Source organism: Bacillus rossius, chromosome 1, assembly GCF_032445375.1.
Source record: "Bacillus rossius redtenbacheri isolate Brsri chromosome 1, Brsri_v3, whole genome shotgun sequence".
Lineage (NCBI taxonomy): Eukaryota > Metazoa > Arthropoda > Insecta > Phasmatodea > Bacillidae > Bacillus > Bacillus rossius.
Window position 1 is genome coordinate 269,781,267 of NC_086330.1, and position 26,551 is coordinate 269,807,817.

At 38.2% G+C, this 26,551-nt stretch overlaps 1 protein-coding gene across 1 annotated transcript in view; it reads left to right on the forward strand.

Moving 5' to 3' along the window:
* Window positions 1-1,367: 1,367 nt before the first annotated feature.
* Window positions 1,368-26,551, forward strand: part of LOC134527397 (protein hobbit-like) — a 619,824-nt gene continuing 594,640 nt past the window's right edge. Inside the window, exons 1-4 of the mRNA XM_063360060.1 lie at window positions 1,368-1,870; window positions 5,336-5,443; window positions 8,127-8,367; window positions 26,315-26,482. Of these exons, the coding sequence (XP_063216130.1) occupies window positions 1,368-1,870; window positions 5,336-5,443; window positions 8,127-8,367; window positions 26,315-26,482 (1,020 nt within the window). The remainder of the gene's footprint in view (window positions 1,871-5,335; window positions 5,444-8,126; window positions 8,368-26,314; window positions 26,483-26,551) is intronic.

Genomic DNA, 26,551 nt, shown 5'->3' on the forward strand with positions numbered 1-26,551 from the left:
AGTATTTCCATTCCCCTTCTCAGTACTGGCTACAGCATAAGAACACAGGCATCACCACCTCGACCTGGATAGAGTCGATAGGCGGTTGTTTTCGGAGTTACCCTCTAGACAGTGCTGTGATCGCGCGAAGCTCGAGTTAAACACTCGAGTTGTGTTTTGTTCTCGCCCCGCCTCTTCGGTCATCTTCGGCTATCTTCGGAACACCCCCACCTCCCAACCTTTGTTCCAGGGCGGAACACTGTTTTAATTAAGACTATTTCCGCGCGCACCGACACTTTGGCGCGCGGGCCTTTTCTGGCTGGTACTACCGTAATCGTCGACGCTTGTCTCCGCCAAGAAGAACGTCGTCACTTGTAACATGAAGTCAACAGACTACGAGGGATGAACTCCCTAATTTAGATAGAATTGTTTAGTCAGCCAGTAAAGTTTTTAATATTCAAAGTGTTAGAGTAGTTTTATTTTTCTGGTTTTAATTCTTGTTAAAAATCGCGTCGCGTGTGTCGGGACTCCAATGCGCGCCTCCACCCTGAGTGACTGCATCAGCCACCCTGCATAGGTGAGTGTTTATTTTCTCGTCGCTATATAGATTCCCCCTTCCCACACCCTTTTCAGGCCTTTTGGGCCAATGTTTTTCGGAACTGTCTGCAAACAGGTCTTATTCGCAAGAATGGATCTCTGTTGCAGGTAGGGTCCACGAATCCGAGAGTCCAAGAGCCGGATGCGGACCTAGTCGCATTTTCGCACACTCCCTCTCCAACAAACAGGTGCCCTGACGCCATGTTGACTGCTGGACTCCGGCTGACCCGATAATTTATTAAATAAGAGTATTTTACCAATTTTTAACTTAAAATTACCTTTTTTGAATCGTTCAAGTATCGAAGCAAGGACAGAAATTGATAGAATATATTGCATATATTTTTATGAATTTTGTAATTTTTCCCGAATTTATAGCTAAATAATTACAAATTTCCAAGATGGCATCCAAATTTTAAATGGTGGGTGCCACAGTAATAATAAATAATTATCACAATCTATCAGGTAAAAATTAAACTTACATGGTAGCAGAATACTCTAACAGACGAATACAAGATGGTGGTAGACAACCTATAAATCGTTTCATATCCTGACTTACTATAAAAACATTTTTAATTTTTAATTAAAATATAATGCATATTGGGGCTCGATGGAATATTTTAATTTATGAATTCATGGTAATTATTTAATTTTAAAACGTTTATAAATTTATATCGTATTGATACGATTTATTAATGTGGGGAGACTTGGTTCGTAATGGATAGCCCAATTAAGATTTATTACAGTTTTATTGATTACTAATATTTACACTAAACACAAATCACTGAAAAAAAATGTTTATCAAGTCTCTCAATGTTTGCAAAGTTCCGCAGTTCGCACTCCTCACGGCACTCGCCGTCGTGGGACTCTTCGCGCGACTCGCGCGGCCCCTGTCGCTCAACTCCGTCGCCAAACTCTGTCCCCGAACTCCGTCGCCCAGTCAAACTCCGCGTCACGCCACTCTCAGGGGGTCTCTCACGCTCTTCGTCGCTGTCACACTTCCCTTCGCTGCTGCTGCACCCGAGGCACTCTCACCACTCTCGGGGTACCCTCGCCGCCCCAAGAACTCATACGCCCAAAAACCGTTGCGGAGACCGGCGTCCCAGCTTAAGTACCCAGGGGCGTCCTTCTCGAAGGGACGAGAGGGGCTGTTGACGAGTCGCATCATCCCAGGCCGACCCGACGCCCGAACAGTCGATAAGGGCGTCGTTAGCTCACGCGACGGCCCGTGGAATTTGCAAGGCCGCTCAGCGATAGCTACGGTGCCGAGGCAGAGGACGATGCGCGGGGAACGGAGGTAAAATGTGGGTAGCGACGACCCTTGTAATCCAGCCAGGCACGCTTGGCATGTATTACGTCAGTGGTGGTCACGTGATACGCGCATGATGCCTGTAGCCTGGCAGGGCCGCCAGCTAGCCCAGAATCTAGCATCGCGGTCTGGTCTCTCGCATTCATAGCATTATTAATACTCGTTGCGTAGTAAAATAAATATTCTGTAATATTTTAATACTTAAGACGCGATATTTATATAATCATCTTATTTAATTTAATTTTAAATAAAAGCGTTAATCGCAATATTTTAATTCGCTGCGAGGGAAAACGTAATTTCTGTTTTAGCTGGGCACGACTCTGATTGGCTTATTCCGCCAGACAGCCAACACATTTCATACCCAGTCCTATAAAATAAATACTCGTATTTGATGGAAACTAAAGGCATCCAAATGTAAAACAGACATCGCAGCGCTAGTGATGTTTCCGATGTTGTCATGCTCCTTCAACATCATTTGACTAACTAAAATGGTCGGTTTTGGAGGTGAAAGTTTGACTGCGTGACAGGGCCTTTTATAAGATATAAAATTAAACTGCCTCCTATAAAGCAATATTATTCCTAAAACTTTCATCTCAAATTTTTTTTTCTTTAAAATGATCTTAAAAGTTAATGTGGGGAGAGAAAATGCCTTGCTCTTCTATTGCATCTGCTTGTAATAAAGGTTATGGTTTAAAACTTGAGTGTAGTGTAAATTCCAAAATTACTTTTTGAATACAAAATTAAAATTTGTTCCGAAATTATATAAAAAATATAGCATTATTTCAAAGAATGAGTTAAATACATTATTTTAATTTTAATCACCAAACTAAAATTTTATAGATGTGAATAAACATAATTAATTTTTAAAAAATTTGAAGTTTATCACTGCCCGTGTACATTTATTTTATGACTTAAAACTAGATGAACTCCTGCTAATTTACATCAAAAATAATTTATTGGTTACCAAAATCGCATTTGAAATAATTTACCTTCTTTAAAGATTAATATATTTAACATACGATTTTTATTTATATAATAACGCATCACTCGAATGCATTATTATGGAATAATTTCTTTTGTGTGAGATCTGCATTCTTACTACTTCAATTTTAACTGACAAATGCGAAAAAATTACAAGCCATTGCTATTCATTGAACACCTACAAATCTCCCAAACAAATAAAAAAATCACTATCTATAAAGGACATTTAAAAACTGACCATAACGTTTAGAATAAATCCTATTAAATTGGAAACGCCCATTTAACTTAATGTTAAGATGGGCTAAGCTACCACTAGCGCCGTTAGTTCGCAAGCCGCTGCGAGCTACATTAGTGGAGGAAACTCACCAAGGAAGAATCTAGTATTTGAATATTTCTATGACCGTGTTCCTTCCCGCTTAAATTAGCTAATAACTAAACGAAAGTCAAGAAAATGGTCTAATTGAAATATTAAAATATTTCAGAAATGTGTATATAATGACTTTATTTATTAAAGTCGTCTTAAATAATAAAATTTTTGAAAAAAAATTCATACTTTTGTGTTAGCAATGACAATAATTATTTGTCTTTCAAGGAATCATTTCGTCTTATAGTGTTTCGCCCCTTTTTTTGAAAGTACATTGTCTATGGTCGAAAGAAGTTTTTTCATGGCATATTGGGTTATGAATTATGCTGATTTAATGAAATGGAACTTAAAACATTGTGTATTCTAACGATGTGTTTATTTTTGGGATCAATTTGTTTGACTTTATTGTATCTGTGGTAAGTATTTTGCAGTATAAGTTAATTCGAAATATATATACTATCGCACATGGCACAGACCCATGTTTTAGTGAATGTTAAAGCTATCGTAGAGATAGCGGGCCTCTCTCTTGAACAGAAATGAGCGGGTGATGTGGTGCAGCACTGCACTGGTGGACTCGTAGTGGGAGTGCCTGTGTTGGTTCCAGTTTCCCTGTCATCGTCGTCATTCCAGGCAAATGCTGGGAGTGTTGGTTCCTCCCATCGTCTCCATGGCTTGGCCAGTGTCCGTCCTTCCATGATGACATGCATGAACACGCCGAGGAACACATCTTCTCGTTCACCTCGACATGTGCCGCGTGATTCGCTCTCAATTAGCCGGCAAAATTCTTAGTCGTGGCTTTTCCGTAAATAAAATAGTAAAATTCCCGAAATGGCGTTCCTCAGTACTACAGACGTTCCTTTCTTTATCCTGGAAATGGCGCTCATAAATTCCTGATGGTTTCTAAAAAAAAAACGTTTATGATTTTTATTACAAAGCCTGTGCTTTGACGCTACCTTCGCAATTTTGATCGTTAATTGCGTTGCGGATCTTGTGTATCTCCATACATAAGAAAGTTTATATTTAGTGTTTGGATTTTGTGACGCACTGAAAAGTAAACACAACTAAAAAAAAAAGAATTTTTCCAATTAGTCTTATATGCTAGCGATTAGTAGTACCTATGTACTTGAAAGCTAGCGAGTGCTATAAAGAGGCTGTTAAATTTTTCATTTTCTAAAAGGCCCAGACACGGAGTCAAAACTTCGCTTCCAAAACAGTCCAGTTAAGTTAGTCATATGATGTTGGAGGATCATGACGAAATCGGAAACATCACTAGCACCGCGATGTTTGTTTTACATTTGAATGCCTTGAGTTTCCATCAAATAGGCTACGAGTATTGTTTATTTAGGACTGGCTGTGAAATATGTTGGCTGTCTGGCGGAATAAGCCAATCAGAGTCGTGCCCAGCGAAAACAAAAATTACGATTTTCCCTCGCAGCGAATTAAAATAATACGATTAACACATGAGGTTGTAAAATTAAATTAAATAAGATTATTATATAAATAACGTATCTTAAGAATTAAAAGATTACAGAATATTCATTTTTATTACGCAACGAGTATTAAATACGATATAAATTTATTGACGTTTTAAAAGTAAATACGTCCCATTAAATCATTAAATAAAATTTTCCCTTCAATCCCATTATGCATTATTTTTAATTTAAAATAATTAATATGTTTTGTAGTAATCCAGGATATTAAACGATTTTTGGGTTATCTGTACCACTTTGGTCGTGTTTGAATTCGCTTGAAGTGCATACTTACACGCAAGGACCACTGGGTGTGGTGAGAGGGGACCCACTTGCGCTTGCAAAATCGTAACTTTGAATTGGTAATGATAACCATTATTCCATGGGGGCCCCTTGGGAATTAATTATTTCCTTGAACAAAAACACTACAATGCTTACAGATGATGCTATTACATTTTTCAACAGGGACATTCTTTTCTGGACATACTGTATTATGAAAGCTACCATCTCGCGGGTGGGCTAGAAACTACTTCAAAAACTAGGTGCCAGTCTCGGAAATGAAGAGATTCTCCCCCGTGACTGCAGCACAATGCCGGCAGGTGCCAGCACGGTCCCGTTGCGGCATGTATGCTCACACAGGATTCGCCTGGTCGAGTCTGTCCACCTCGGACATGAGGTGAAGCCGGTTGTCCAAATCACGCTCTCTGGACGGGTTCGCCAGGGACTCGCCATGGCAGACACGGACGGGTGCGAGAACAACTCGTCAACAGTCAAACTCGAGCCGAGCTCTTGGTTCACCTAGCCCAGCATGCGAATCCTGCAGATTTTTGCTCATGCTTGCACGTACTTGTCCCCTTGTGACATCACAAGAGTTGTACGAACTGGAAGTGAAGTATGCAGTATGCAAGTAAACGAATCTGTGTACGTCTCGCGTACTTAGAGTAAAAGAAACGTTATCATTTTTAAAAACGTTTAGTAGATTACATTTTATATTACATAAAAATGTTTTGAACACTTGAAAACACTATATTTACTATAAATAAGAAAGATTTTTAAAATCACCATAAAAATATAAGTTAAACATGTTTACAAAAATGTATAAACAAATATATGCACATAGGCTACGTGCCGATCGTAATCACGAAAAAATGTAGATTCGTAAAGGAAATTTCCTTAAAATTCATGTGCCCGGAATAAAGTTTTAAAAATTATTAATGTTAGTTTAAAGTTGTTTTAGCAATAAGATAAATAGCCTGTCCAGCTGGCTAATGCAGTTTGAAGACACCAAAATTTGTACCCGTCCGGATTCGTCAAGTACGCCACAAGGGCAAGTAAATAACGAATGGTCGCAAGTACACAACTTGGTACTTGAATTCGGACAGGCCATTATTTAATGGAGATATTTAAAGTCGCAACTCGTCAAATATAACATTTCTAAACTTTTTTTATCAATTATATTTCCAGCACGGAAATATCAGTGTTTGAAAGGTCCTTAAAAGCTTTACAAAATACGTGATTATCTATGATTTTCACGTGTATATTTCTTCTAGCAGTCAAGCGCGTTGTCATGTTGTTCTTGCGCTTAGCGTTCACTAAAATGTTCCACTGAGTTTAGGCTAGAACTATCTCGTTTAGAATATGGCGGTGGGGGAAGAGGACGAAGTGGCTACTGTTCCGGCCCATAATTTCCTAGATGTCTCATTTCCATTGGTAAAATTAATTGTTTAAATAAATGAATGTTATAATAAATTATGCGTAAGGCAGTAGAGGCAGTAGATGTTATTGAATATGATTGATTATGATTAATTATGATTGATAATGATGGGTAACTTTGAATATTATTGATGAGGGATGATTATTGATTATTATTCATGATTATTAACAATGATTGATAATGATTAATGATTATTGATGATGATTGATGTGATTATGATTGCTGATGATTGATTATTGATGATGGTTAATGATGGATGATGATTGATGATTATTTATGAAAATTTGCGATGTTTAATGATGGTTTATGATGGTTTTTTGATAATTGAGGAGGATAAATAATGATTGATAATATATGATTATTGATGATTGTTTATTATGATTGATGATAAATGATAATGACTAATGAAGATTGATAATTGGTGATGATTGGTGATGATTTTTTATTATTAATAATGATTATTAGTCCAGACATTTTACTAACAGTTGGACACCTTGTATTAATTTTAAAGATGCATGGTACTCAAGCAAAAATGCAGCAGTGATAGTAATATATTGTGAACAGCTTTGCTTCTCAAAATCTTCACAGTAGCAACGAGAGTACCTACAATTATATACGTAATATATAACCAAACTTGTATTTACAAACATCATAACACTTGAACCACTTGGGTTATTGCATTTTCGTGCTTTTTTTTTACCGATGTTAATTTCTTACTGTGTTTCACTTTCAGTTTGTGTTCTGTAGCAAATGTTGTTAGATGAATGCTAAATGTTATAAAAATTTGTTGCTTGACTAAGTGTGGCGTTTTCACTCACAACAATTTTTTTTTGCTGAATATCCAAAGAAACGTAAAGCATACAAAAACTTTCATATGTCGATATTTTATTTGACGTTTTCAATTTGTTCGAATTTTTTTCCCTATGTTTCGCAGTTATCTTAATTTTGCATCCAGTACAGTGTTCTGTACCCAGAACCTTAGTCAGTGTCCATTGCTATAGTCTGTGCCCAGAAATATAGTCTGTATACATTACTTTAGTCTGTGCCCAGTTCTTTAGTCTGTGCCATATATCTTGTTTTAAACTTAAAGTAGTACGAGTGGTACCTATTTCCCCACTGTTACTTGTAATACATCATGTGATGTTTGTTTGATAATACAGGCAATGTAGGCAATGTACAACAAAGGCTGAAAATAACTACTTTTGGAACCATCAAATTTGAGACAAGTTATATGACACAGATTATAACTGACACGCTAATGTGGCCGACAATGCTGTGCGCTTTCTTGACGGAGGTCAGGTTTTCAGAGTCGTATAGTGGTATTGGGCGTTAAAAATTATTATACACTTTCACAAAAAATTCTTTTTCAAAAATCCTAGTATGATATTAAATTTTTTTATTATTTCTCAAAAAAAATTAAAATATCACAATGAAATAAAAATGTATAGCACTAGTTCCCTAACTTAAAACATGGATATAAAGAGTGCTATTTCACTAAAATTTGCTAATTTGCGTTTATTTGTTGAATAATGATACATTTGTATACTATTGCACTTTAATAATTGTTCTTAGGACCATAATAATAGTATAATTACTACATAAGGTTATGGCACACGTGCCATAGTTGTGCCATTGTTGTGTTCCATGTACCATAATACCGGCACATGCGCCACAGATACAGTACACGTGTGTCCAGCAACCCGGCCTTGCTTGCAGGTTCCTGCCGAGGCTAGTGCGGCGGCTCGCTCGCTCTCTGCTGCAAGTGGAGCTGACTGTCGGTAGAGTGGCGCTCGCAAGCCTCTCCGTGCATCACGTCCGCGTCTCCAAGCCGGGTCTCTTCTCGCTGGTAGAGTGCTCGCTCGGCGTCACTGGTGCCACTGATCCGTGCGTGATCAGGTCCACGTCACGTGTTCACAGGCGGCTGCCTCGTATCGCCTTCTCTCCAGGCCGCATGATTGTCAGTGTTTATCTTTCAGGTCTTCACACATAATACGTCAATTCATACACAACTTGCTGAAACAAATGTACCACGAAATTAAATCAAAACATTTTAAAATTAAAACAAATGCTTGCACAGTGTATCCTAAAATATGGCCCTACTTTCACAAATATTCAAATAAAACATATACACTGCAATTTTTTTTTGTAAATGGAACAAAATTATTTATGTAAAATTACAGATATTTATGAATTTCTACATTAACATGAAAACAACTATATAACTACAAAATAGTATTATTTGAAAACCGTCCTCAGAATAGATTTCCAGTATTTACTACGCGTATAATAAGCTAAATACGACCCAATAAAATCAAATTGTTAAAAAATATTCCACGGTTTAAAAAAATTATGTTTAAATGAAACATAAAATAATGCGCTAATTTTCGTAAGAAAGCTCAGTAATATCTCGAAAACCGTATTTCATATAGTCAAAAAAAAAAACATAACCATGAGTTGTGCATAGGTACAATAGGTACCTTTCTTGTGGTATTACAAACTATTTCTTGGCAACTGGTGTCCAAAGGAATCATTTGTAAGAATACAGAAAACTTGTATCCTTTAAAAATAAAACCCCTAAAAACCTGCACCAGATGAGACCTGCGGGCGGCAATCCGCCGCCTGGAACTCTCGGCCGGGCCTCGGGACTAGCCCATGCTGTGTTCCGTGTCGGCCCCTGGGACCGCTGTGGCGACGGTGATAGCCCAGTTCCAGTCAATGATGGCTGCAAGGGGTTGCTTCGTTAGGCGACCATTCCGAGAAAAAAACTGGCGTGCCAATGACATGGTTCGTCTACGAATGTGCAAATATTGCAGTCTAGACTGTTGCATGAAAACGTGAGTTTAGCAGGTCCCTTAGATACAAGTTGCAGTAAATGTCAGGGTTTTTGTGTGTACCATACTTAAATTTGTGGTGTGTTATGTAAACTGATTTTTTTCATGCCAGCCAAACATTAAGTTCAGTGCGAAGTTAATTGTGGAGACCGTTACAAATCCGTGGATTTATATCGCGATACGCTGGAACACAATCTCGTTCACCTTTATGCTGCTTCTGTGGTCAGACCACAGTTCATTAGAAGGATTCTGAGCCCATGGGAAAAAAACCTCAACGAAAGAAGTATCGAATCACACGTAACCCAGTCTCACAATAAACAGTTGGCAGAGGATTGTGTAGGTAGAGGGTTATGAGGTCTATCCTAAAAGTCAATGAAGCCGTGAATTTTTCTAGGCCTTAGTTTTCTGCTAATTCTGACTAGCGCTGGGTAGGGGTTTTCTCACTAGGATTGGAGAAATTAGACTCACAGATTGTAAATACTGAGCCATATTCGTAATAGCATGCAAACAGCATGGGTTTGTTGCATGCTGCATATGCACAACATAGAAGTCCGTGCTACATTCCTGCTTTACAGAGTGATTCGAAACACTTAATTCGTTTTTTCTTTCCACTTATTAAATTTTGTCCAAATTTTCTTTTCCAAACGCAAAAATATGGTCACACATTCTTATTGTTATTATTATTACTATTATTATTCCCTCTGGGACCTGCTCGGACCTCTGGGTTCAAAAATATACCTCTTTAACCGCACGGCCATCGATACAATTACCAAATTGAGAATTACATAAGCTATTAAAAAACAACACATATTCGGACTTGTATTTTTTTTAATTTGAAGAAATAATATCATCACCTACTAGAGACCGAGCCGTCATATTTTTTTTTTAATACCTGCTACCAGCAGCGCTATTTAACACACACAACCTGCTAGAGGGCGTCGCCACAATCTTGTTTTCATTAATCGATACCAAGAGCGCTAGCGTACTTCCTGATTGCGTCGCTGCCACATTAGTTTAATTTTTAATCGCTAGAGTGAAAGAATCATTTATTAACAGAAGACATTCAACTGTCAGGGTATCCTACATCTTGAAATTTGGGTGCCATATTGAAAATATCTAATAAGCAATAAATTCGGGAAAAAAATCTAAAAATATTTTTAAAAGTCGCTTGTTAAAATGATTATCGATTTCTGTCCTCGGTTGGATCCCTGGTTGATGCAAAAATTGCAATTTTTAAGTAAAATAATATTGATTCAATAAATTATGGCGAAAAATCTTAAAAGCAACTTAGGTTCCTAGTCTACTAGCCTGCAGTAAACCGATGATAACATATTGTAGCCATCTTGAAAATTCGTAATAATAACATATAAATTGGCAAAAAAAAATTTCAAAATCATCAAAAATTCGTCTGTTAATGTAAGATTGACTCGATGGATTTCCGTCCTTTGTTTGATTCTAGGCCAGTGATTAGATTAAATAAAGCTTAAAATAAATTTTAGTAGTATAGGAATGGGGCTACTGGCACACGGGTTCTGGGTGTGGATTGTGATTGTCGGTCCGCCATCTTGGATTGTGACGTCACGGCGGCCATCTTGGATGGATGTGACCTTGACCTTTGACCTTGACCTTGAATTTGATCCTCAAAAATCGCCAAAATCCGCCAAAATTGGGCAAAATTTGCCCAAAATTCCTCAAACTTTCCATTTCTGTGGAAAAAAATTCTGCCAAAAATTTTTAAAAAATTCCACAAATTAAAAATTTCTCTTTTCGAGGGAAAAATTCCCGTTTCGAGGGAAAATTTCTCGTTTTTAGTCCTTAAAAATCCCGGCAGCTAGAAATGTCCATATGTAGGCTTAAGCATCCATGTCGACAGCCTCCGATAAGCCTCACGTCATCATGGAATATGTCATATTGGATGATGACGTCACCGTTGCATTTTCTGTTATGGTCGCCATCTTTAACTTTTTTATTTACTATCCGATTTTAATGAAAAAAATTTTAAATTTATTAAAAAATTCTCTTAATAAAAATTTAATGAAAAATATTTAAAAAACATACATTTACGACACGGAGCTCGGAGTCCTCGGTTCGAACCCGACGAGTGCAAAAAAATAAAAATGACGACCGATCCTTCCCCTGTGGTGGGTGCTGGCATACTGACTCCCACCACTTATTTCACCTAGTATGACGTCATGTCCGCCATCTTGTCTTCGATGCTGGAAGCCATCATCATTGTATCGTCGGCTAGAGTGCGCTGATGACATGTTAGTTTAATTCTCATCCGCTAGAGTGCAATAATCAATTATTGCTGTGACACTCGCCATCTTGAAATTCGGCCGCCATCTTGAAAATCCGTAATTATTTAGCTAGAAATTCGGGAAAAGTTCCAAAATTCATTAAATAAATCACTCATTAATTTACATATTGATTCGAGACTCGGTTCGATACCTGAACGATACAAATAATCTTAATTTTTATGTAAAAATACCTAAAAAATTACAGGTTTGAGAAAATAAAAACACCGCAAGTTCTTTTACAAACATAATATTTATTACATAATTTCTATTTTACTACAGGATCACCTGCGAAGGTTAGCTATCTTACAAACATTTAGGTCCGCATTGGCGTGAAATGACTAATTCTTAGCTCCAATCGGTTTATACAAGACAGAGTCCAACCAGATCCTTTACAGACATAGTCCTCCTCTTCGTGACAGAGTTTCTGGATACCTTGTTTAACAGTTTGCTTGACATCGTTAGAACTGTAAATTACTGCAGCCGATGTCTTGAATGCACACTTCTTCACTTTGTCATCGAATGGATAAGGCTTTCCATATATACAGTCCAACCACAAGTTATATTTCAAAGGTCCGTTTGTTGCTACGTCATCAGTAAGCTGATTGATTATGTCCTGTTTGATATCATCAAGAAAATTACAAATGTCCTTCGACTCACTTAACGTACTTGGATAATAGTAGTCTTTCAATGTTCCACGAAATGCAGACTGCGCCAAGTAGAAGCCATTATCGTTCACTTGTAATGCTCCGATCACAGTCTTAGGTTTATTTTCATGTTCAGATGCCACAGTAATCGGTTGCTGCACATCGGTTTTTTTACTTGTACGCTCACGAGTCACCAATCTAAACTCAGGAGTCGTAATTGCTGCAGGTAGTTCTGCAGTAGGCGCACGGACTTCCACCTTTACAGTTTATCGCATGTCGACGCAAATTATCAATTCGAGTAAACCATTTATGACACTCGTCACAGCGAAACTTCATGCGAGAAGGATTCTTCGTACATTTACTCCTCTCATGTCTCCGTACATCATGTGCAAATGCAAACGACATGTCGCAGTAGCCACAAGGATGCCTAGTTGAAGACAATCCCGAACCAGATGTCGCTGTTACTGCAACTGTACCATTTCCAGGCATACTCTTATGCACATCAATGCATCGTTGTTGTATAGAAACCTTTACTTTCTGCCGCGCTGCAGGACCTTTACATGTCTCCAAGTGATGCTTCAAATTAACATTTCTTGTAAATTGCTTGCGACACTTAATACAACCAAACATTTTACGATAAGGGTTCTTGGAACATTCTCTCTTCTCGTGTCGACGAGCATTACTGACGTTTGAGAAAATCTTGTCACAGTAACGACATCGATGTTCGTTAGTTGTTGACGATTCGCCATCCATTGAAGTCTCCATCGAGGGCGAAACAGCGTTCGTCGAGGGTTCCTGTACAGCCAGCACTACCGGCATTAAAGTCTCTTCTTTTGGTGGTATCACGTCTGTTGAAATCTCCTCCAGTGTTGACGTCGTCGTTGCCAACGGGATCTGCACCTTCTCCATCGTAGCTGTCGTCAAGGTTCCCGTAGTCGACGGTACAACCTCCATCGAGTTCGACGTTAAAGACGGTAAAGATGCCATCGAGGTCTCAAGAACAGCTAATTGACACGACTCATGCACCAGAAGAAACAAACTAGGTGATCCTTACACCGCCGACGTCAGTAACAAACTGAGCGTCCTGCTGTCTAGGACTCGCTTATATACATGCACCGTATGGAATAATACGCTAGTCAAATCAAGAACCATGTACAATAATACTAGAGTCAAATCTACAAATTAAAAAAGAGAATCATTTGATCGAAAAAGAAATTCGATCTCTCCAATATACGCCAGGCTCCAAGAGCTACAATTCACGTCATCAGATCCATCTACATTTTGCTCCTATGCTTCAATTGACCATTAGCTACAAGGATACAAGTCTACTCGGCTCCAACACGCGATGTACGCAATGTACGCGCAATACATGCAATTTACACGCAATAAATGTAATGATTACACAGTACACACAGGAAACGGAACGTACACACAGTACACACAGGAAACTGAACGTACACACAGTACACACAGTACACACAGGAAACAGAACGTACACTCAGTACACACAGAAAACGGAACGTACACACAGTACACACAGGAAACTGAACGTACACAGTACACACAGGAAACGGAACGTACACACAGTACACACAGGAAACGGAACGTACACACAGTACACACAGGAAACGGAACGTACACACAGTACACACAGGAAACAGAACGTACACACAGTACACACAGAAAACGGAACGTACACACAGTACACACAGGAAACGGAACGTACACACAGTACACACAGGAAACGGAACGTACACACAGTACACACAGGAAACGAAACGTACACACAGTACACACAGGAAACGGAACGTACACACAGTACACACAGGAAACGGAACGTACACACAGTACACACAGGAAACGGAACGTACACACAGGAAACGAAACGTACACACAGTACACACAGGAAACGGAACTTACACACAGTACACACAGGAAACGAAACGTATACACACAGTACACACAGGAAACGAAACGTACACACACAGGAAACGAAACGTATACACACAGTACACACAGGAAACGGAATGATCACACATACAGTAGCGGAAACACACAGGCTTAGTTGGAAATCAGAATACAAGAAATAAAAACATTAAATTTTTACTTTCAATATTTAATTACTTCTCAACATTACACAAATACAAGTAAAACAAGCCATTATTGTATGTAGCCAGCATTCCTCAGTTCCTTGAGTATGAAGGATATTTCTTTGATGCATGAATAGTTTCCTGCACAAAGCGAGCCATGTAGAAGTCTTAGCCGGTCAACCAATATGTTAGGATCTTTCCATGATGTGTAATCATTCTCTTCTACCACCATCTTCCTTGCACCTTTATAATAAATATTAAGATCTCTAGTGTCTTCCGTTTTACCACCAACCTCAGGGTAACTTTCATGTTTGAGACGGTGATCATCACAAGCTTGATCAGATTTATTTAATATATCACACCGTTTCCACCGTTTCGGTCTCAGGACACCGCCACATTCTTCGATCTTGACAGCTTTAGGTGCTTCATCATAGTCTATGTCTTTGTCAACAGCCTCAGAGTCACTGTAACAATCACTGTAGAAGACATCCTCTTCACCCAGATTACCGTATGAATTCGCTATCGATGAGGTCGAAGTGTCTTCATCGTCTTCATGCTTCCTTTTTAGGAGTCCATCATTTTTACAAAGAATGGAGGATCTACTGAATATAGGCTTGAATGTATTCTCACTTTTCACGGTGTTGATACTTCCATTAGTTTCAGTCTTCCCGAAGCCATTAGCATCCTTCAATTTATTTTCTTCCTCACGATCGGGTGAGCTAATTCCATCACGCTCAGGACAAGGAAAATTATTGACATAATGCAGAACACTCTTCTTTAGTCTAGTGATTCCATCGGTGTCCTCTATGCCGTAAGTAGTCTTGACTTTACATGTTCTACCATGTATTTTTAAGCTGTCAATTCGTGTTAACAACCTGCTACAACGATTACAGCTTAACATGTTGCGTAGTGGGTTTCTAGCACAATCATTCTTCTCATGACGTCTAGCATTCCTTCTCATGACAAAATCCTTGCCACAGTATCTACAGCGGCTTCCTTCCGATTCAGCTATAGATAACAAACCACGATCCATGGTAGCTTCTGTGACTAATGTTAGATACAAACTGTCAGTTTTCTCCAATTGGATCCATTTCTTAAATAGAGTTTTTGAAATATTTCATCAGCGAGAGTTAAGTTATCTAATGCAAAGCAAATTGATGCAAGTAGTTCTGGCTGTAGTCAACAGATGGCGCCACGTGTTGCTTGCAGGTAAATAATATATATTTCATTAATGTGGGATGCGGAACGCTCACTATCGATCGCAAAGGAAGGTTGGCTTCGATAGTATCCAAGGAGAAAAAAGTTCGTCCTTCCTGATAGTGCTTCTCAGATTTCTCAAGGTCACACCCATCCAAGATGGCCGCCGTGACGTCGTAATCCAAGATGGCGGACCGTGAGAAATCTGAGAAGCACTATCAGGAAGGACGAACTTTTTTCTCCTTGGATACTATCGAAGCCAACCTCCCTTTGCGATCGATAGTGAGCGTTCCGCATCCCACATTAATGAAATATATATTATTTACCTGCAAGCAACACGTGGCGCCATCTGTTGACTACAGCCAGAACTACTTGCATCAATTTGCTTTGCATTAGATAACTTAACTCTCGCTGATGAAATATTTCAAAAACTCTATTTAAGAAATGGATCCAATTGGAGAAAACTGACAGTTTGTATCTAACATTAGTCACAGAAGCTACCATGGATCGTGGTTTGTTATCTATAGCTGAATCGGAAGGAAGCCGCTGTAGATACTGTGGCAAGGATTTTGTCATGAGAAGGAATGCTAGACGTCATGAGAAGAATGATTGTGCTAGAAACCCACTACGCAACATGTTAAGCTGTAATCGTTGTAGCAGGTTGTTAACACGAATTGACAGCTTAAAAATACATGGTAGAACATGTAAAGTCAAGACTACTTACGGCATAGAGGACACCGATGGAATCACTAGACTAAAGAAGAGTGTTCTGCATTATGTCAATAATTTTCCTTGTCCTGAGCGTGATGGAATTAGCTCACCCGATCGTGAGGAAGAAAATAAATTGAAGGATGCTAATGGCTTCGGGAAGACTGAAACTAATGGAAGTATCAACACCGTGAAAAGTGAGAATACATTCAAGCCTATATTCAGTAGATCCTCCATTCTTTGTAAAAATGATGGACTCCTAAAAAGGAAGCATGAAGACGATGAAGACACTTCGACCTCATCGATAGCGAATTCATACGGTAATCTGGGTGAAGAGGATGTCTTCTACAGTGATTGTTACAGTGACTCTGAGGCTGTTGACAAAGACATAGACTATGATGAAGCACCTAAAGCTGTCAAGATCGAAGAATGTGGCGGTGTCCTGAGACCGAAACGGTGGAAACGGTGTGATATATTAAATAAATCTGATCAAGCTTGTGATGATCACCGTCTCAAACATGAAAGTTACCCTGAGGTTGGTGGTAAAACGGAAGACACTAGAGATCTTAATATTTATTATAAAGGTGCAAGGAAGATGGTGGTAGAAGAGAATGATTACACATCATGGAAAGATCCTAACATATTGGTTGACCGGCTAAGACTTCTACATGGCTCGCTTTGTGCAGGAAACTATTCATGCATCAAAGAAATATCCTTCATACTCAAGGAACTGAGGAATGCTGGCTACATACAATAATGGCTTGTTTTACTTGTATTTGTGTAATGTTGAGAAGTAATTAAATATTGAAAGTAAAAATTTAATGTTTTTATTTCTTGTATTCTGATTTCCAACTAAGCCTGTGTGTTTCCGCTACTGTATGTGTGATCATTCCGTTTCCTGTGTGTACTGTGTGTATACGTTTCGTTTCCTGTGTGTGTACGTTTCGTTTCCTGTGTGTACTGTGTGTATACGTTTCGTTTCCTGTGTGTACTGTGTGTAAGTTCCGTTTCCTGTGTGTACTGTGTGTACGTTTCGTTTCCTGTGTGTACGTTCCGTTTCCTGTGTGTACTGTGTGTACGTTCCGTTTCCTGTGTGTACTGTGTGTACGTTCCGTTTCCTGTGTGTACTGTGTGTACGTTTCGTTTCCTGTGTGTACTGTGTGTACGTTCCGTTTCCTGTGTGTACTGTGTGTACGTTCCGTTTCCTGTGTGTACTGTGTGTACGTTCCGTTTTCTGTGTGTACTGTGTGTACGTTCTGTTTCCTGTGTGTACTGTGTGTACGTTCCGTTTCCTGTGTGTACTGTGTGTACGTTCCGTTTCCTGTGTGTACTGTGTGTACGTTCCGTTTCCTGTGTGTACTGTGTACGTTCAGTTTCCTGTGTGTACTGTGTGTACGTTCCGTTTTCTGTGTGTACTGAGTGTACGTTCTGTTTCCTGTGTGTACTGTGTGTACTGTGTGTACGTTCAGTTTCCTGTGTGTACTGTGTGTACGTTCCGTTTCCTGTGTGTACTGTGTAATCATTACATTTATTGCGTGTAAATTGCATGTATTGCGCGTACATTGCGTACATCGCGTGTTGGAGCCGAGTAGACTTGTATCCTTGTAGCTAATGGTCAATTGAAGCATAGGAGCAAAATGTAGATGGATCTGATGACGTGAATTGTAGCTCTTGGAGCCTGGCGTATATTGGAGAGATCGAATTTCTTTTTCGATCAAATGATTCTCTTTTTTAATTTGTAGATTTGACTCTAGTATTATTGTACATGGTTCTTGATTTGACTAGCGTATTATTCCATACGGTGCATGTATATAAGCGAGTCCTAGACAGCAGGACGCTCAGTTTGTTACTGACGTCGGCGGTGTAAGGATCACCTAGTTTGTTTCTTCTGGTGCATGAGTCGTGTCAATTAGCTGTTCTTGAGACCTCGATGGCATCTTTACCGTCTTTAACGTCGAACTCGATGGAGGTTGTACCGTCGACTACGGGAACCTTGACGACAGCTACGATGGAGAAGGTGCAGATCCCGTTGGCAACGACGACGTCAACACTGGAGGAGATTTCAACAGACGTGATACCACCAAAAGAAGAGACTTTAATGCCGGTAGTGCTGGCTGTACAGGAACCCTCGACGAACGCTGTTTCGCCCTCGATGGAGACTTCAATGGATGGCGAATCGTCAACAACTAACGAACATCGATGTCGTTACTGTGACAAGATTTTCTCAAACGTCAGTAATGCTCGTCGACACGAGAAGAGAGAATGTTCCAAGAACCCTTATCGTAAAATGTTTGGTTGTATTAAGTGTCGCAAGCAATTTACAAGAAATGTTAATTTGAAGCATCACTTGGAGACATGTAAAGGTCCTGCAGCGCGGCAGAAAGTAAAGGTTTCTATACAACAACGATGCATTGATGTGCATAAGAGTATGCCTGGAAATGGTACAGTTGCAGTAACAGCGACATCTGGTTCGGGATTGTCTTCAACTAGGCATCCTTGTGGCTACTGCGACATGTCGTTTGCATTTGCACATGATGTACGGAGACATGAGAGGAGTAAATGTACGAAGAATCCTTCTCGCATGAAGTTTCGCTGTGACGAGTGTCATAAATGGTTTACTCGAATTGATAATTTGCGTCGACATGCGATAAACTGTAAAGGTGGAAGTCCGTGTGCCTACTGCAGAACTACCTGCAGCAATTACGACTCCTGAGTTTAGATTGGTGACTCGTGAGCGTACAAGTAAAAAAACCGATGTGCAGCAACCGATTACTGTGGCATCTGAACATGAAAATAAACCTAAGACTGTGATCAAAGCATTACAAGTGAACGATAATGGCTTCTACTTGGCGCAGTCTGCATTTCGTGGAACATTGAAAGACTACTATTATCCAAGTACGTTAAGTGAGTCGAAGGACATTTGTAATTTTCTTGATGATATCAAACAGGACATAATCAATCAGCTTACTGATGACGTAGCAACAAACGGACCTTTGAAATATAACTTGTGGTTGGACTGTATATATGGAAAGCCTTATCCATTCGATGACAAAGTGAAGAAGTGTGCATTCAAGACATCGGCTGCAGTAATTTACAGTTCTAACGATGTCAAGCAAACTGTTAAACAAGGTATCCAGAAACTCTGTCACGAAGAGGAGGACTATGTCTGTAAAGGATCTGGTTGGACTCTGTCTTGTATAAACCGATTGGAGCTAAGAATTAGTCATTTCACGCCAATGCGGACCTAAATGTTTGTAAGATTGCTAACCTTCGCAGGTGATCCTGTAGTAAAATAGAAATTATGTAATAAATATTATGTTTGTAAAAGAACTTGCGGTGTTTTTATTTTCTCAAACCTGTAATTTTTTAGGTATTTTTACATAAAAATTAAGATTATTTGTATCGTTCAGGTATCGAACCGAGTCTCGAATCAATATGTAAATTAATGAGTGATTTATTTAATGAATTTTGGAACTTTTCCCGAATTTCTAGCTAAATAATTACGGATTTTCAAGATGGCGGCCGAATTTCAAGATGGCGAGTGTCACAGCAATAATTGATTATTGCACTCTAGCGGATGAGAATTAAACTAACATGTCATCAGCGCACTCTAGCCGACGATACAATGATGATGGCTTCCAGCATCGAAGACAAGATGGCGGACATGACGTCATACTAGGTGAAATAAGTGGTGGGAGTCAGTATGCCAGCACCCACCACAGGGGAAGGATCGGTCGTCATTTTTATTTTTTTGCACTCGTCGGGTTCGAACCGAGGACTCCGAGCTCTGTGTCGTAAATGTATGTTTTTTAAATATTTTTCATTAAATTTTTATTAAGAGAATTTTTTAATAAATTTAAAATTTTTTTCATTAAAATCGGATAGTAAATAAAAAAGTTAAAGATGGCGACCATAACAGAAAATGCAACGGTGACGTCATCATACAATATGACATATTCCATGATGACGTGAGGCTTATCGGAGGCTGTCGACATGGATGCTTAAGCCTACATATGGACATTTCTAGCTGCCGGGATTTTTAAGGACTAAAAACGAGAAATTTTCCCTCGAAACGGGAATTTTTCCCTCGAAAAGAGAAATTTTTAATTTGTGGAATTTTTTAAAAATTTTTGGCAGAATTTTTTTCCACAGAAATGGAAAGTTTGAGGAATTTTGGGCAAATTTTGCCCAATTTTGGCGGATTTTGGCGATTTTTGAGGATCAAATTCAAGGTCAAGGTCAAAGGTCAAGGTCACATCCATCCAAGATGGCCGCCGTGACGTCACAATCCAAGATGGCGGACCGACAATCACAATCCACACCCAGAACCCGTGTGCCAGTAGCCCCATTCCTATACTACTAATTTTTAATTCTGTTTCCCATTACATTTCGTGAAATTTATTAATAATTATCTCTATAAAAAACTACTCTATACAAGATACCTGTACTATGAAATAAATACGTTGTCGCTGTGCCTACCATGGAAGTCTAATTTTTATATACTTGAAATACATTCCAACCAGCTATTGTACAATGTTATGTATATAAATCAAGCGTCTCCGAACCGAGAGTTATTTAACATTAACACTTGAAACATTTTAAACAGGCCATGTACAATTTCAGACATTTATACAAGACATCTCTGAACCATGAGCTCAATCTTGACCTGACTTCAGTCTTGAATACACACATTTCACGAAAGGTCACACATTCAACAAAACAAAAGTATACACAATACACACACTTGATATGCAATGGACACGCAATACACACACCGAACACGCAATGAACACACTAAACACGCAAACGACACGCAAAACACACACCGAACACCCAATGAACACACAATGCACACATTTAACACGCAGTCGTGAAAACTCCGTCTTGGTTAGAAATCAGAAATCGAGAAATGAAACAATAATTTCTGAAAGCCAAAATATAATTAATTTTATTTTTTTTAATTTTATACAAATGCAGGTAAAACAAGTAATTATTCTATGTAGCCAGTTTTTCTCCGTTATTTGAGTTTGGTGGCTACTTCGTTGAGGTGCGAATAGTTTCCTGCCCTAAGCGAAGCCATCAGTAGTCTCAAACGATCAACCAATATATTAGGAACTTCCCATGATGTGTAATCGATCTTTTCTGCTGTCGTCATCTTCCTGGAAAGTTCATTACTATTATGTTTAGTATCACTTTAGTCCCAGTGATCATCGTACGCTTGATCGGAATAATTTATTTTATCACGACGTTTCCATCGTTTTGGTCGCAGGGCTTCATCAGAGTCTTCGATCTTGTCAGCATTAGGGGCTTCATCACAGTCTTTGATCGTGTCACCATCTTCAGAGACACTGTCGCCATCATCGTAGAAGTCAGCATCTACTCCTGGATTACTGTAAGAATTCGAAATAGTTGACGTCGAAGCGTCTTCATCATTTAAAAGCTTATTTTAAGAGTCCGTCATTATTCCAAAGTATGGAGGATCTACTTGATATGGGCTTGAATGTATTCTCACTTTTCAAGGTAATGATTCTTCCATTGGTTTCAGTCAGTCTTCTTTAAATCGTATGCATCCTTCAATTAAGATATTTGTCGAGATATGGAGTGCTATGAACATAATCACATTCAAGATAATAAGATTATGGACGTCATGCATCACACTCTTTCTTAGTGTAGTGGATTTATCGATGCCCTCTATCTCGTAATTGGGGTTGGTTTTAAAAGTTCTGCCATGTATTTTTAAGCTATCAATTCGTGTAAACAACCTGATACACCGATCACAGCTTAACATTTAATACCAATCATTATTCTCGTGATGTCTAGCATTTGTTTAATAATTTACGTAGGCCTACATACATAATATTAAACTTCAAACTATGCACACCAAAAAAAACTAAGGATGTTTGTGGAACTATTTTTATTTAAGTCATAATGTTTAAAACATTTGTAGGATATGTTTATATGTAAAACTGTGGCGGCCATATTCCGCTTATCCAAAGGAGTATAGAAGTTAATAGAGATTTCACTCCCTGTACACACCACAAATCTTTGAATTAAGTAAAAAAAACATAGTCCAAAATGAAACAAAATGTATAAATAACGACCAATTTGACAAAAAAATTTGTACTACTCGAATGACAGTGTTAACATTGACCTGAAATTTAATATAAGTAGGTAGGTAAGAATGTATATAAGAAATTAAATGAAATTAAAACATACATAAATAAAATTATCTCACACCTAACCAAACATAATGTTTAATATGAAATAAAGGAAGAAGGTAATTACACGTAACTACTCTAATTAATAAAAAAATCAACCTACCTGAAATAGTAAAATTAAAATTTTTCAACAATATATTACAAAATTAACAAATATTTCTGGTCTACGGTCTCGGCAGCCCTAACAGACGCTTGACGCTCAGCAGATAAACTATAAACACTAAACCAAAACCAAACTCCTTGCAAATAAGTAGGTAAATGTAAAAAATTAACAATATTAACAAATAGAAAAAATTAGTAGGCCCTACCAACTTATGAATAAAATTTGAAGAAATTTATAAGTTTAAGAATTTATGTACCACTTAATATTAAACTTGAAACTAGCCACACAATAAAAAACTAAGAATGTAAGTGAAACTGTTTTTTTTATTTGTCATAATACCTAAAAAAAATTAAGTTTGTTTCCAAAATTTAACATAAAGTATAAATAATGACCAATTTGACAAAACAAATTTGACTACTCGAATGACATTGAAAACATACACGTGAAATTTAAAAAATTATGGGTGCCCTAGGTAGGGAGAAAATATATATAGAAGAAATTAAATAAAAAAACATATATAAATAAATTTACCTTGCGATCAACCAAACAAAATGTAACAATATAAAAATACGTATTTTTAGAGGTATTTACAAAATTTCACTGGAACAGTACATAAAAATGAGCCTATGTCAATCTCCACCCCATAAATTATCTCTATGCAAAATTTCATGGCGTAGCAAACAAACACTCGCTTTTATAATAATAGTTAGGATGTGCAAACTATAAAACGATTAATAAAAAACTTAACAGTGACATCTACTGGTGTATTAAGGTATTACGATGCAGATCTTTGATTTTTATTACTCTCTACTCAATTCCTTACAATAGCAAAACGTAACGTAATGGCTTGAAAGCTATTGCTCGGCAGACATAGAGGAATGACACTAACAGTTTGTGTATCTATGACACACATTACATAAAATTAAGATATATATTTTTTAACCCGTTAAAAGATTATTTTTTGACGTGACAACGTCTAATAAATCGATGAACGCCGGCTGCACGCACGAAAAAGTGTCCTACTACGGATGTCCCACTACGGATGTGACGTGTTTGCTCATTGTACGCATGCGTGGCATTTCTCTTCATGCTCATTGTACGTATGCGCGGCATCTATCTCTTCCACTCGATTGGAACAACCATCGATTTGACTTTTCAATCATATTTTCGTCGTTGAATTATTAATATTATGTAATTTAACGATCGTCCACCGATTTTCAGCACAATTGGTACGGTTATTTAAAAGTAATGTTGAATATTCAAATACGTTTTGAACCAACAATGGAGTTTTACAGTTACACATAATAATTCAAATTACACCCGGGATCTTTTGCACAATGTTTTAAAAAATATTGTAACACATTATAAATAATTTTGGTGTATTTTGGATGCGTATTTGTCATCAAATCGTGTTATAAAAACGAAATAATATTATTCCCCTACCCTGAAAAAAAAAGTTTATAAATATATATATATATATAATTTGAAACTACCTAATTTCATGTATGGCCTCGTGGTCTTGCGGTTATCGTCGCAAACTCACATTCCAAAGGATGTCGGGTTGAATCCTGGCAGATGTAAAAAATTTTTTTGTACTTCTAAAAATAAATACGGCGCACGCAACATTTCAATAGCAATAAATATATTTGAATTAATGAATGAATGCAACTAAAAGTAATTTTATTAATTAAATTGTACATTTCATTTCACTCCTTTGTATCCATACAAAATAGTGATAATTCAATAAAAATTATTCAAATTAAAAAAAAATTCTTCCTCAAAGAATATAATATTTTTAATGCCTAAATGGTTTGGTTGCAGAAGCCTATTACGGCTCAGTCTCAGGCCGAATATGATATTTCCTTTTCTTCTGGATCAATCATTTCATCAATGTTTTGTTATGACGTCACGTTAAACTATCGTCCGTAAACCGACTTTACAGACAACCAATTTTTTTAGACAAAAGATAGCCTATGTCCATCTCCAGGATATAATCTATCTCCTTGCCAAATTTCATTACGATCCGTTCAGCCGTTCAGCCGGTAAAAGGAAACAAACAGACAAACAGACAGACAGAGTTACTTTCGCATTTATAATATTAGTATTGATTATAGGCATATTATAAAAAGGCCTTTATTTTTTTTAAATCTATCTAATGCTAAATTTATAAAAATATAAATATATTTTATAGCCTAAACATTTATGTAAAAACTAACTAAGATACAAACAATTTAAATATATAAACCAACAGATTTTCTTACAATAAATCATACATTTGCACGTACATTCATACATATTAAATCACACATATCTGATATGGAATTTTTTGTATGGTGATAAAGACTGAAACGGGTGTTTTCACCGCCTTTTTAGGAAATACAGATTTAATACACATTATTGCAAGTAGGAAAGTGACATGCAGTGAGACTTTATTTTTAATATACACTATTAAATTATAGTGACACAGCTTAAAGTATCACAGAAATGCACTATCAACAAGGAAACTGCGCCAGATTTCGGTGCCTAACGCGTAGAGGCGAAGAGTCATGTATTGTGTGAGCCAGTTACGCACTTTAAGAGCTCGTGTGTCAAGCTCTCCATTTTGAATTATTATATTTTAAAGATATTATTTATTTATTTGAGAATATTGCTTATGTTTTACAAGCCCTGCAAGTTAATCTTGATTCTCAAACTTGCTGGAGTCATCCACGCTTCGCTCGGACAAATCCAGCCAGCTCCTATCACATGTGAACTAAAGAAAGTATTTTTATCCCAAATATCGACTTAGTAATCCGAAAGATTCTATAACATTCTGGAAAATTCTAAAAATATTATCCAACATTTTCAAACATCTTATAACATTCTAGAGCATTCAAAAACATTCTGGCCAGTCTCGGCCACTTCGACACTCGAATCCCAGCTGCTTCACCGACATCCCATAAGATGTCCATTGGGGCGATGCGCTTTTTTGACACCCATATCTTCAAACTCAACCCCTGCAGACCCAAACCGAAACCTTCTTCATGGATGGGGTATGAAAGGCTACCATACCACATAACCCCCGTGGGATTGCGGAGTTATAGCGGCATGCACGGACAAACCAAGCTTACTTTTATTATATACGGGATGTCCATAAAATAATGTCCCAGTTTCGATGGTATATTATAAAAATTTTATCCAGACTATAACCAACAAATCATAAATCCAAATTAAGGTAAACAAAGCTAGTTTTTCTTAAAAATGTTCAGTATGTGCACTTTTAGTTATACGGCCCTCATCCAACCAAAAGTACAATTCATCCCACACTTTGGTTAACAAGCTCGGATTAATTCAATCAATGGCCTCTTCAATGCTGTGTCTCAAGTATAGCAAACCATTAGGTAGCGGCGGAACGTAGACACGATCCTTTATAAAGCCTCATAAGAAAAAAATGTATCTTGGCGTTATGTCGGATGAACGTGGAGGCCAGCGAAAAAGATCTCTGCCATCGCGACAATCGGCGTATGGCAGTTAAACGTTGAACTTAAACTGCAGATCCACTCTTAACAAATTTCAGAAAACAAAAGGCTCTACGCTCAGGAGAAGCCATTTTGCGAAGGTGGGGCTACAAGCGAGAAAACAACAAAAATCAGTACTCGGGCGTGCACCTATCTAAAACGGTTTGAGTTACTCTTCAATTATGACCTTTAACCGAAACTCCATAACGCTTGCAGAGTTATAACTGGGTACATTCTTTGATGGACGTACTGTAAATTGATTTTGTCGTTGGTAAATGCAGGGAAATGCTCGTTGCCTGAGTGTCCGGGCTGTGTGCAGCACGTGGAGGAGGCGCGACTCCGCGGATGGCTGCTCGGCGGGCAGGCGCCCGGCTGGCTGGGGCTGGACGTCCACGGCGCGCGCGCGACCCTCGCCGTGCCGCGATCCACGCGCGACCACGTGACCGGCGCCGCGTGTCCGCTCCGCCACCTGCTGCAGCTCGCTCAGGTCGGCCCACCCGCTAGATACGTGCCCGCTAGATAGTGCCTCTCACAATACATGCCCACATTCATTGTG